General features: G+C 43.7%; 1 protein-coding gene across 1 annotated transcript; it reads left to right on the forward strand.

Moving 5' to 3' along the window:
* The first annotated feature begins 2894 nt into the window (after positions 1–2894).
* LOC1270531 (cytochrome P450 307a1) lies at positions 2895–12422 on the forward strand. The gene is made up of 2 exons (XM_003437134.2): positions 2895–4273; positions 10000–12422. Exons 1-2 carry the CDS (start codon positions 3826–3828, stop codon positions 11256–11258), a joined length of 1707 nt encoding a protein of 568 aa, XP_003437182.1. The 5' UTR covers positions 2895–3825; the 3' UTR covers positions 11259–12422.
* The last annotated feature ends 1809 nt before the right edge of the window (positions 12423–14231 follow it).

The following is a 14231-nucleotide window of genomic DNA, read 5'->3' on the forward strand; positions in this document are numbered from 1 at the left end:
ACTATTTCAAAAGGTTTAAACCTGTTGTATTCAGTCAGAATCATATCAAATAATTCATAAAATGACTAAAACCGCCTCCTACTTGCAAAATTACATGAAAATTAGTGGTATATTAGCTGGAAATCACGAGATTCGACTTACGCGGAAATTCGAGATACGCGGTATTTTGCGGCCGTTTTCGGTCCCCATTAACCGTGTATCTCGGGGACCGCCTGTATATCAACAGGCTCAGCCATATTCACCAGGAGACAGGTAACTGTGTGTGCGTTTGTATATTTTTTTGCGTAAAATTCTAAAAATAGATTTACATGAAACAATCTGAACAGAGCTATCTAGCCAGAGAATTTTTGGAGAACCGTCGAGGAAAATTGCTCCACTGGATTGTAGACAACCTCCAGTCAGTGCACGTTTAAGTGTCCAAAGGTCCTAGCGCTACTCGACGCGCGACGAGATATTGGGTTAATATTGCATAATTTATGTACCCCCGTTCGAGAATAAAGAAAGGTTCGCTCATGGGCGCCCATATTCAAGTAACACCAAAAGCACTACCAGCACCTAGAACCTTTTATACCTCCCCTTTTCCGTTCCAGAGCTGTCGTGAGCAAACCTCAAAAGCAAAGTAAGCTTAGTTTAGAGATTTTGCTTTTACTTTTCGGTTATCTGCTTTCTCTCAAGCGGGAGTGGACTCCGCGATCCGCTCATTAACTTTGGGGTCTTTTTTCGCTTTGTCTTACTTTCATTATTGCCGCCCGTTCCGCTCTTTCACTGTAGGGGCCATGCCTGTCTTGATTCGGTGCTTTCCTGTCACCTATGAACCTTTGCACATAGTTTCTTCCCCATCTTGCCCGTTCGTTCTTTCGCTGTAACATCCAAAAGACATCAGAATTTGACCCACGCTGTCAGTGGGCAGAGTGATCACGCCACCGGAAAGAAAATGGGTCGCAATCCGTTCTTTCTCGATGCCATGCGCTCGTTCACTTTTCGTTTCGCTCGCCGGGCTGCCCTGCCCCGGGATCCCCTTTCCCTCTTATGTTCCGATTTATGACTGTTCTGAATTATTAATGCGCCCAAAGCGAGCGGACAAGTGGGTGAAAAACGAAGGCGATAAAACCCCGAAGATAGAACCAATTGCCGCTAACTAGCCGCTGACGGCTTGGTGCTATCCTTTCGCCGAGAGGTCTTGCTCTATTAACGTTCGGATTTAGAGGCAAATCGAGATCGGTTTAAGCGGATTGGTGTGAGGGATCGAATGAAAATGCTGTGAGAATATGTTAAGGTAGTTTAAGTTCTTACTCGTATGACTTAACAACATGCCCGTCATGGGTTCAAGCCCCGAATAGCCCGTGCCCCCATACGTAGGACTGACTATCCTGCTATAGTAACAATAAGTCACTGAAAGCCAAGCTCACTCCATTGGGTACAGGCAGGTCTTGACCGACAACGGTTGTTGTACCAAAGAAGAAGAAGAAGAAGTTCTTGAGTATGTAAAACATTCTGAGCAAAGAAAACGATTCAGTTCACATAATTATACTGAAAAATGATTGTTCTCTGTGTTAGCCATATCCTTTAAGCAGTGTTCCAACCCAACCTATATATATATATATATATATATATATATATATATATATATATATATATATATATATATATATATATATATATATATATATATATATATATATATATATATATATATATATATATATATATATATATATATATATATATATATATATATATATATATATATATATATATATATATATATATATATATATATATATATATATATATATATATATATATATATATATATGTATATTTATATATATATTTATATGTGAATATCTATATATATATAAACTAACTATATATATATATAGACTTCTTTTCCAAGCATCTTGATCAAATATGTTTCCTCTTGCTCTAGACATGCCTACAGATTTATTCATTTTTATGATGATTGTGAGGAGATGTTTTGGAATGCTTTACAGGATGTTGTGGGGGGATCCTTCGGAAAACTCCTCCATCTACTGGTTGGAAAAGTTGGGAGGCGAGTGGGATGCTTAAGAGTGCAAAAAGAAATAATCCTCTTCTTCTTCCGTAGCCTCCCTTTATCACACATCCTTTCCTATCGCTCGCTCGTTCGTTTTGTTTTATCTTTCTCTCTCTGTATATATATTAAACTATTTCTGACACCCGCTCGTTCTCTAACGAAAGGGTACCTCTTGCTCGTCCTCGGAATCTCACTCTCGTTCGCTTTCGCCCCATTCCATCCCGCGCTCGTTGAGCCATCTCTCTCTCTATCTCTCTCTCCCTCTCTCGCGTACGCAGATCTCTCGTTTTTGCTTTGGTGAAAAGAAGCATTCACTATCCTACTTCTACATGCCTTCCTGAGCACCATACACTGTCCAAGAGGAACCCTGCTGCACGATTCTCCCGGTTTTCGTGGTATCTCGCTCGCACAGCGCTCGGTAGGCTACGCGCTGTACTGTCTTCATCTCATCCTGCTCCTCGTGCTCTCTCTCTTTCTCTCTCTGTCTCTCTCTCTCTCTGTCTCTCTCTCTCTGTCTCTCTCTCTCTGTCTCTCTCTCTGTCTCTTTTTTTCTCTCTTTCTCATACGGAGCTAGTTTAACTCCTTCCCTTCCCATGAAAATACCACTTTGTGGCTGATGGGACCTCTAAAGCTTATATGTTTGTGTGAGTATGTGTGTGACTGCTCCCTCTCTGTCTGTGGTTCGCCAGATCGGGCGAGCTTGAACGCGTGCGCACACCCGCAAGCTCTTACGCGCGCACTCGCGCGCCGTTCGCCTTTGCGCGCAATATCGTGGCAAGGCAAGGTACGAGGGAATTCGATGGCCCCTAGCATGCCGTTTTCGAACTCTATATAAACGTTGGCACATAATCCGCACTCGATCAGTCTAACTTTTTTCGTAGCTAATCGTTGATCGTAGCATCACCAAACCAGGAAGCGCACCGTCGAGCAGCCCCCCTTACACTACGCCAACTATAGACGATCTTGTGTGCATGTGTGAGTGTTGCTGTGAACGAAAGTCCTTTCTGCTGCTGCGAACACATTCCGTACCAATCAAACCACTGGCCAAATATCCTGACCACATCCTTCAAAAGCCTGCGCGCCCGTTGCATCCTTGCTACCCGGGAAGTTGCGCGATCAAAGTTCAAACCTTTGGTAAACGATTAATAGAACGGAGTTTAGGAGGACCAGGTTTCCCTCTCTGCTTACCAGGGGGTCACGTGTGTGCGATAAGGAGTTTCCGGAGGTGCATGCCATTCGTTCGCTAGCGTGTTTGTACAACACAACAACAAGCTGCAATCGTTTTAGTTCCACAAAGTGACTGAGTGTACGCATGTGTGTGTGTGGGTGGGTGTGTTGGTGCATCTAGCTTTTTTGTTATTTGTTGCTCGTGGTTTTGTTACACTATTTTGTTAAATTTTTGAAGTTAACATTAAAACTGTTTGTAGAATTAGCGTACCGGTTGAACGTTCGGGGATGTTTGTTGCCTAGCAAAACGGAGTAGCAAAAGGTACAGTTTTGTTTTGGTTCGATACGATTGGTCGGACCGATTTAGTTATCCTCGTTCGCGACGCCGCGCGCTCATGTGTTTCTCATTGCTGCGGTCAGTTCTTTTGTTGTAGTGTGAGAAATAATTCTTGCTGGACAAGAATTTAAAACGCGCCAGCTCTTACGGCCGGAAACACACTTGCACGCTGCATTGCGTGAGTGTTACGTGTCTGCGAAAGGATCGCCTGAAAAACCCCCTGCTAAGATATTGCAGAAGCGGACAGACTAAACCGAAACACAGGATGGCTTACACCGGGCTGATTCTGGCCGTGCTGACCATCATACTGTCGGTCGTGTGCTACTTCAAGATACTGTACGAATGGCACCGGAAGGTGCGCATTCAGACCGTACGGCCGTCCCGACTGCAGAAGCTGGCCACCGCTGCCACCACCCTCCCACAGCAATCAACCACCGAGCTAATGACGTTCCCGCAGGCTCCAGGCCCAGTGCCGTGGCCCATCCTCGGCAGCCTTGCATTTCTCGGCCAGTACGATGTGCCGTTCGAGGGCTTTACTGCCCTGGCGAAGAAGTACGGAGACCTGTACAGTATCACGCTCGGGTCGACCCGCTGCCTGGTGGTCAACAACCTCGACCTGATCCGAGAGGTGCTCAACCAGAACGGGCGCTACTTCGGCGGCCGACCGGACTTTCTGCGCTTCCACAAGCTGTTTGGCGGCGATCGGAATAACTGTAAGTACCGTATAGGCTACAAAAAACGTGGTGTGGGAGTTTTGCGCAGGTAATGATTAAGTTTCGATTCCTCACAATTGTTGTGATGTCCAACCAAGGAAGAAAAATCAAAACGTCTCAAAAACAACGTGTACTAACAGCATGGAACACTGTTCTACGCCGTATGCCTCAGCGAGCCTTCGAAGCAGGGTGGCGCCAAGCGACCGGCACTGGTTTTCCAATCTGGGCCAGAGAAAGTGAAACCCCTCGCACGTCCTTACGCTCACGGCCTCTTACACCTTTTGGAGCTCTAACCGGACCGGCTCGATCTGGTTGATATCCGATGGGGCCGATTGAACGGTCCTGGAGTTGCTGGGAGCTCCCCATCTGTGAAAGAGTGAACGGTGCACACGCGTCAGGAGGCTGTGCAAAATGTGCTCCTCACACACGCGTTGGTGGTTTTGTTGCACGGAGCGATTTTGTTTTAAACAGTGCTGTGATCGTAGAGAAACAAAGAGAAGTGGCCATAGAGAGAGAGAGAGAGAAGAGAGGAAAAGAGAGGGATGGATATATTGATAGCTATAGAGAGAGAAAAATAGAGAAAGAGAAAGATAGAGAAAGAGAGAAAGGCAGAGAGAGATTGTGGGGTTTTTAAAGTGCAGTACTTGGAACGGATGCAGAGAGTGGAAAGGCATACGAGGAGATGAATTGTTCAAGAAATTCACCTCTTTCCCGGTCACGTTCCTCAAATGGCACCTTGGTGAAATAAGTTGAGTCGGGTGGAAGTGAAAACGGCGGGTTGGTAATAATGTTGGTGAGGATGTTTTAGAGAGGAAATAGGAAATAATCGACGCAAGGGGAAAGTTGCTGCCGGGTAAAGAAGCGATGCCGCCGCCTGCGGGGTGGGAGTACATACACAAACACAAACATACTCATACACACACACATCCCCACACACACACATGCAGTCTATATATATATATATATATGTATATATATATATATATATATATATATATATATATATATATATATATATATATATATATATATATATATATATATATATATATATATATATATATATATATATACATATATACATATATATATATATATATATATATATATATATATATATATATATATATATATATATATATATATATATATATATATATATATATATATATATATATATATATATATATATATATATGTATACATACACACACACGCATCTTTAACAATCCCATGTCCCGGTGCTCGATGTTCTCCCCTGGGTGCCCTTCTTAGAAATCACACACTCCAAAGAGCAAATCGGTGCACAAGAATCATGAGGGGAATGCTGGTGGGAATTTGAGAACAAAGGGGAAATATCTTACAAAATAGATATACGTCATAAAGTGATTACACGAAGAAGTTTCTAAGACGCACAATAGTGATGGGACCATATGGTGGGACTCACATCGCCGTAGCAACTAACCTATATTTTAGCTAAACTCAATCCGTCGACGCGGCTGTCAAAATCCTTTGTTCCCTCAAGAAAATATTGGAGAGGGGGGTGGTCGTGGGGGAATTTTTGGATTGGTCTACCTTGCCTTACTCTGGGACAAGCCCAAGTTAATGTCGGAATCCAAAGCGCCATGCGCACCATGGTCCTTCAAACCGGATTCCGATGACAAGCCCCCTGAAAAACGCACATCAAAATACGATGCCTGGACGCACCGGGAGGTTGTATTACGTCAATCAGCACTTCCTGATATTGTTGGCCACGTTTCGCAATCAGCCGGGGTTTGCCCCATATTAAGCATTGACGTTAGTTTTTTTCACCCTTCCGATTTCTGTTTAATGAATTCATAGTCGTACCCTTTAGGTGGCGCGGCTCGTCTGTCATCGCTTACGTAGCTAGAACAATTCTGCGACACTCTTACGGGGCATTTCGGTGGAAAAATGGGCTAGAATACACAGTGAGGGAAGTTAATTATTTGTGTGTCTTGCTTGTGCAGCTTGCATAAGCAGTTGTTAAGGGAGAATTAATTGCTTCCATTGTCTCTAGCGAAGCTGAAGTAAATATCGTATTTAAAATTTGCTCCTAGCTGCTCATCTATGTACATCTATGCACATTTCTTGAAATCTTCGAATACCAAAAAGCACGCCTGTGAACCTTTTTTATCTGATCAACTCAGGCCGCTCCCTCGTGTACCAACGTCAATCAAGTCCATTGACCATCAATATCCGGTCACGGAGGTGCTTATAGTGGAAAAATACAAATATGAACGGTATAATCAAGCCATTTCACATCATCTGAATGGCGCATGTAAAGACCTTAACCACCAGGACAGTCTAGCAGGAAAAGCAAAAGAAGCAAGCAAATACTAGTAAAAAGAGGTGGGGCCAAAACAAAAAAATTCCCCGTATCAGCACACTGCAGCTTGCGCGACCCGAACCCGACGCTGCACACGCTTACCCCCGATTTAGCTTTGCTGCGCAACTGGAGAAAATAAACATACACGAGTATGGCACAACTGCAACAACACTCATTTCTTTGGGATTCGGTGTGCAGTTGCGCACCCTGTTGTGCCTGGAAAGCAGGCCAACAAGTAGACCGTAAGACAGAGACCTCTGGTCAGGTCGTGCCTGTCGTGAGTTAAACACCTTCTCCTCCACCAACAATCTTTCATGGACAGCTGATTTCCACTAAGCATTATGAGACCCAATTATTCATTCCTCCATCGTTTGACTGGGATCACGTGACAAACAATGAGATCAGGTAACAATGGCTGCCACCTGTGTTTCAGACCTAAGCTCAAATTCAGAAACATTCTTATCAAAATGGACTATGTAACGTAAAGCGCCATTGCCTTATCTTAATTATAGTGAGCGCTGACACACATACATCTCATCACTCTCGTTCCGACAGCAAACCTTTGAAATAGACAGACGCACTATTGTTATAGCCTAAGCATTCTACAACTTCGTTTTGAAGTTAATCGACCTTAGTGTGGACTATGTCCGCCGAAATCCGTTGGCCATCGTACTCATATTTCACTTAATAGGAAAGTGTTACTTTATGAAGAGTAGATGAAGCAATATATCAAATGAATGTTATTTTAGTTATTTTAGGTTTTTTCTTTTAATCCACAATTAAATCGAATAGATATACAACACGTGCAATCGAAATTAACCAGCCAACATGAAAAAAAGCCATGACAAAAGTCATTTTGAAGAGAACGCCGAATGGCTTTCGGTGAACGAAGTTCATTCTCTGGCCAAATATATTCAGACTATCTTTATCTCCTCCTTTCTTTCCTTTTCTTTATCTTTTCTTTATCTACCGCATTTGCTCTGATCACATGTTCCACTTGTATTAAAAGTTCTCGACTATGACACAAAGGAAAGATTGGTTCTTTGTTTCTTTCTATAGGTGCTCAAGCTTGTGAAATTAGATTAGCTACACCACCACCAGCCAGAAATGGGATATAAAAGGTAACACAATACAATCGCAGAGATAAATACAGCGCAGAAGTACAAGTAGATCAAAAACGGCAAACTAAAACAGGTTGGTGGGTTTGCCATAATAATTAATGTATGTAGGTGTGTGTACGTGTGTACTGTTAGCAAAGCAACAAAAAGGGGCAAAATTGGGGATCCGATAATCATCAGTTTGTTCCCTAGATGATCGGACGTCTGATGTTCGCACGTAGTTAATCTACCAGAAGATCATTTTTTGCCCACACTATCTCTCTTCCTCCTTCCGGGCGCTGTTCTCAGATAATCGAGTGCTTCATTTCTCTTCCTAGATCTTTGAATGGGCAATAGAATGGCTCTACGTGAAAACTGCGGAAACGGGAGACGAGAAAACTGCTCGGGGAAAAGGGAAGAAATCATGAATAATTCAGCATGCCTTGATAGGATCGGAGTATGTGTGTATGTGTGTGTAGGTGGGTGCGTTAAAAATGTTCCCTTTCCCTTTCGCCGTGCCCCAGGTCAGTTGAACAGTTACGCTCGAGATCTCGTCTTTGCAGATAAAGATAGTGCTGCCCACGGTTGCTGGAGCAGTAGTTCTACCCGTCTAGACTTCCGTTTCGTCGGAGGTTTCATTGATGCAGGTGCGAAAGCGCAGCGAATCAGTTGCTGGCCAGCGGTATCGCTTTCTGCTGACCCTAAGATATTTGCGCCCCGCATAAATGAGTGGGAACCGAGTGTAAAGGTGAGGAGGGGACAGGGGTAATCGAGCCCCGTGGTAGGGAGCTAGCGCACCGGAAGTAAACGCTTACGCCATGCGCATCTCTTCGCATCTGCAGAGTGTACTTAAGTGTAGCCAGTCGTTCAGCAAATGGCAGACTAGGTCGATCAGAGACTTCAGTGACGGATCAGAGGACTTCCGGGAGGCACACACAAATAAATAATAAGATGGAATGCAATTTGCTACTGCTACACGCTTATGGAGCGACCCTGGGATCTGGGCGTATCCAGCAGAGAGCAGGTACATGTAGGTGACTAGCGGGAACTTTAATTGCCTCTTTATAACAAGTGAAGCACTTTAAGATGCTGTTCAGTTTCATTCTCGATAACATACTAAAGCATAAACGCGTTTCTCTTCTTCCTGTTTCAACTGCTCAGACCCAAAGCACGTGCAGCAAGTGAGCCCGACTAAGCATATAGAAAATCCCGTGTAATTTTTTTGAATCGGCCCGGTAGCTAAACATCCAGCTACATCCGTGTATATATGTTTTGCGTTGTTTTTTTATGCCATTGTTCATTTACTTCGTCGGAAAGTATAAACATAATTGCCGCGTCTCCGGTTTGCGTACGGCACCTACAACCGTTAAAAAGTAAATACCTGCAAATCAGTCTCGGCAATCGTTTTGCCGCGTGCACTAGTAGATTTGATTCTGGTATTGTGCGCGAGAAAATCTCCCCGTTCCTCATCCAACTACTGTCAGACATTACTGCCATATGTGCTAATGGTCGCCCAGAGCGAGGGATCATTTGCATGTTGATAGCACGTGAGCGTCAGGCGATTTTGCGCTATCCGGGGTAGGGCACTCAGCGGTCAGAACTGTTGACCTCACGCAAGGACAGCCCGCACTCTTACCGCATCGGCTAGTGGACGTTATAAAATATCCGGAAGAAATCGTCGACGGACTCTACGGAACGGAGCTGTCAGCACGAGTGTGACGTAACACCCAATTCGATTCATTCACAGCACATGTGAATGCGATATGCCGGCTATATAATATCTCGATTACGGACGGTTGAGTACGTGCCGCTCCGCAGTTGTTGGCGGTCAAATCGATGTATTTTTATATATTATGCCACCACCGGACTCAAGGACTAAGTTTTGCAGACACCGAGTCGCTCGATAAGGTTTTGGTTAGGTTTTTCATATTATTCTTATTTCTTTCGCTCTTCGTCCACTACACGTATCGCGTCTACGCGATCTGCAAGATAACTCGGTTGGTCCCGAAGGCCAAGGATGCAAACCGGGTTGATTTGGTGCGGTATTTTACTGATCGTTCTTGAGAAAGGGAATCCGACCTAACCCCTCTCAAGAGATTTCAGTGACCTTTGGTCTAAAAGTTACACAATGAAACTTTTTTTTGCGGAAATATGCTAAAATTGCACAGCTGCTGTTAGAAATCATATTCTTAAGAAGTTGGAATTGTAGGACGTTTGTTTCGCTACAGTAAAATTGTTGTTCATGATCTTTATATTTCTCTATCTCGTTTATACATTTGCAGCGCTCGCACTATGTGACTGGTCGACCCTGCAGCAGAAGCGACGCAACCTGGCCCGGAAGCACTGTTCGCCAAGCGACGCCTCCAGCTACTACCAGAAGATGAGCGACGTGGGCGTGATGGAGATGCACCGCTTCATGGATCAGCTGGACGAGGTGGTGTGCCCGGGCAAAGACTTCAAGGTGAAACCGCTAATTATGCAGGCGTGTGCGAACATGTTCAGTGAGTACATGTGCTCGGTAAGGTTCGACTACAACGACCAGGGATTTATGTCCATCGTGCGAAACTTTGACGAGATCTTTTGGGAGATCAACCAAGGATACGCGGTGGATTTTTTGCCCTGGCTCGCTCCTTTCTATCACAAGCACATGAGCAAGCTTACACGCTGGTCGGCCGAGATCCGGGACTTCATACTTGAACGGATTGTGAACGAGCGGGAGCAGACGCTAGGGGATGACGACACCGAGCGAGACTTTGCTGATGCACTGCTGAAAAGCTTACGGCTTGATCCGTCGGTAACGCGAGACACCATCATGTACATGCTGGAGGACTTCCTAGGTGGGCATTCAGCGATCGGCAATCTGGTGATGCTTGCGCTCGGCTATATCGCAAAGCATCCGGAAGTGGGTCACCGGATCCAGCGTGAGATCGATCGCATCACCGAGCGGGGCAAGCGAAACGTTACGCTGTATGATACCGAGAGCATGCCATACACGGTCGCGACAATTTTCGAGGTGTTACGCTACTCTTCCTCGCCAATCGTGCCGCACGTCGCGACGGAGGACACGTGCATAGCCGGATACGGTGTCACCAAAGGCACGGTCGTGTTCATCAATAACTACGAGCTGAACACGAGTGAGCGGTACTGGAGCGAGCCGAAGCGCTTCAACCCCAGCCGGTTCATCGAGACGGCTACACTCGCTCAGATCCGGACGGATCTACGCGATTCGCCGACCGCCAAGCAGGACCTGACCAACATCATCAAAACAAATGGTGTGAGCAGCGAGAACGAACGCACGCTTCAGATCGAACGAGTCCGCAAGAATATCCCACATTTTCTGCCGTTTAGTATTGGTAAACGGACCTGCATCGGGCAAAATCTGGTGCGCGGTTTCAGCTTCATCATCATCGCCAACATCTTGCAGAAATACGACGTGCACTCGAACGACCTCAGCCTGATCAAGATGTACCCGGCTTGTGTGGCCGTGCCGCCCGACACCTACCCGCTCGCCTTTACACAGCGCTCGACGGTGGCTGCCTAGACTAGCCCAGTAGTAGCAGTTAGTAATAATCGTACTAGTAGTTGTTAGTAGTAGTAGTAACAGCAGCAGCAGTAGCACCTCGTCCGAAAACTGTCCATGCTGTCGCGACGCGAGACACTGTACATAGTTTCAATGCCAACTACCGGGACTAGTGGAACACGCCTCAATTGCGCGCACCCGTAAACAGCTAAGCTAACTTATTTCACCAGGATGCAGATAATGCGCGAAAAAGGCACCCCGCTTCCTTCTCGCTACACGCTACATGAAACAATATTAAAGCAAAAGGATTGGGCCCAATCTCCACTTGTTTGCAGCACCGAGTGCACAGAAGAGCTTTCTTAAGCTTCTCTTTCACCTACACATCGCTCGGCGCCCATCCTTCAGTCAGTTGGTATACTACTTGCCCTACAAAACGCATCGTTTCGTCCTTTGGAAGGAGGACACATGTCCTAGGCGAGAATGTTCCTCTTTTGGTTGCTCGTATATCCCATCCAAATGGCACCAGAATCTTGTAACCTTCTGATTCGCAACTGCAGCTGTACGTGTATCTGTCAATGAGCGGCGCTTAAACATGGCGACTTATCGTATTGCGTATGCAAGTACAATGAACGTATTTGATACAACTGATATAAATTAAATAAGAGCTAAGACTGATTTTTTTCATCTTTACCCTGTGAGACAGATCTAGACGAATTATATCAAAATCCAAACGAAAGCAAAACAAAAACACGATGGAGCAAAGTGTAATGGGTTTATCATACCTGTTCAATGGACGGATCTCCCTCGCTCGAAGAAATCTTTAATTTTTATAAATAATAATACCTTTGACTCGCAACTTGGCATACAAGCCATCCACCCCCTGTACTCTTCCCCTTATGTTAAGCAAACGCATACACATAGTTTGCCCTTCCCCTCCCTATTTCGTCATATTTCCTTTCTGTCCTGCCCACCCGTGTGAAAAGGAGCAAAACATAGCTATGTTAGATGGATTTTTTTCTTCAGGGATTTACTGTGAGCCGTGATTATTTATGAAACGAAAAACGATAAAATAGATCGCATTAACTTTGTTATTTCGCAGACGATCGAACGTAACCCGATAATACGGTACATTGGCTCCTAAGTATTGTATTATAGAGAAAATAAAACATATTGCATAACGATAAACCCACTATTTTAGTCACCTGTAGTCAAATAGGAAAGAAATGGAATAATTTTACAATACTGATACCCGATTCTGCTTTAAATATTAATTTTTTGTACTTGGTTACTGTTAGATGAAAGAATGCAGCCAGCTGCTCGCGTGCTCTCTCTGCAGTAAGCCGCTCTTACAGCAGTTGACGAGCCGTGAGCGCCTGAGAGCGATCGGTCGGGATGGATCGTTCGGCTGCTGTGCGAAGAGCACAAAACACTTTGCATCGGGGCAGCGCAGCGTATACATGTTTGAAATAAAACATCTGTTAAGTTTAGAATAATACAATCGTATTCATGTTCGTGTGTGTATTGTCCACCTCTCGCAATATCACCTACGGACGTAAAAGTTACTGTTACTCATTAAGCGATTTTAAAGTCTACTTCATTTGCACTTACTAGCGATATGATAATATTATTTTTCATATCCATTGGCTTGTATGCTATCGCTAATCTTTAAGGTGCAACTTTCGTTTTTGCTTTAAGCATTGTTTTTATCGCATTTTGGACCAATTTATCTTTTTCATGGCACGCTATTATGATCATTCTGTTGTTCCTCTCGACCTGTTCATTAGCTCTTGGGGCTACAACTACGTCTTAAACGTATTCAATAGCATAATCCTCGTAAAACATATTGAATATACCTGCAGTGAACGCAGTTTCTCTATCTCAATTTATACAAGAATGCAATCCAAATATACTCGACAGTAATTCTAGATTTTTTTCGACCGGTTGTGTCTTGATGATTCTCGTCGCGTTTATAAACACAAATTTAGTAAAATCACCTATTTAACTAGTATTTATTCGTGACCTTTAACTGATTTAGAAAATGCGATTCCTTGGTCACACTGCACAGTTACCTTCGTATGTGGTCAAATGTCGTATGCTTAGCTTGAAATCCCGGGAAAATTCCCGCGCCCATGCTATTTTTATTGCAGGACTTTTTCTCGATGTGCCTTTTAGAATTGGACAAAATTAACAAAAAAACAACCTGAGTCCAGACGGTTTCATCAAATTTCGGAGGGGTAGATTGAATCACTCACGCTAGAACCGTCCATAATCGTACAGATTCATACGGAATCGCTCGGAACCGTCAGGAATCGTTCGGAATGGCCCGGAATCATTCAGAATCGCCTGAAGTCGTCAGAATCGTCCGAAATCGTCCGGCGGAGCTAGGAATTTCATTTCTCTGGTCATCAAACTGACCTTTACCATCGTGAAAAGCTTTTGAAATTTTCCACCTTACTCCAGTGGGAATCACCCAAGGCTTTTTTTCTACCACTATCTTATATGAACGATGATGTTGTAACACATAATTCTGCTGCATTTGTCTATACACCGCGGCTAATTTCTATAACCGCACCCCAAATTTTCGTGTCTATATCTTCAAAATATATGAAATCGGTCAGTATAGGATGTTTATGGTGGTGAAAAATAAATTTATCGCATTTTGAAGTATTTTTACCATGCATGTAGCTCATGCAGTAAATAATTAACGTTATTTTAACGTATATTTTGACCATCTAGTTTATATAATCGCAATTGCATAAATATAGAATCGCAATAAATATATCCATTATATATATCGCATATATATTAAATATATATCGCAATAAATGCAATATAGAAACTATGGAATGATAGTTTTATAATTGTACTCTCTAATTTTAAGCAATACGAGCTTTTCGTTCCTCGTGAATAAAATAGGAAAAGAAGGATAATTTTACATTTTAAAAAATCTGACAATTTCTAGTTGTTCTAAATGTTATTGCATATTCTGTATCT

Source organism: Anopheles gambiae, chromosome X (genome assembly GCF_943734735.2).
Source record: "Anopheles gambiae chromosome X, idAnoGambNW_F1_1, whole genome shotgun sequence".
NCBI lineage: Eukaryota > Metazoa > Arthropoda > Insecta > Diptera > Culicidae > Anopheles > Anopheles gambiae.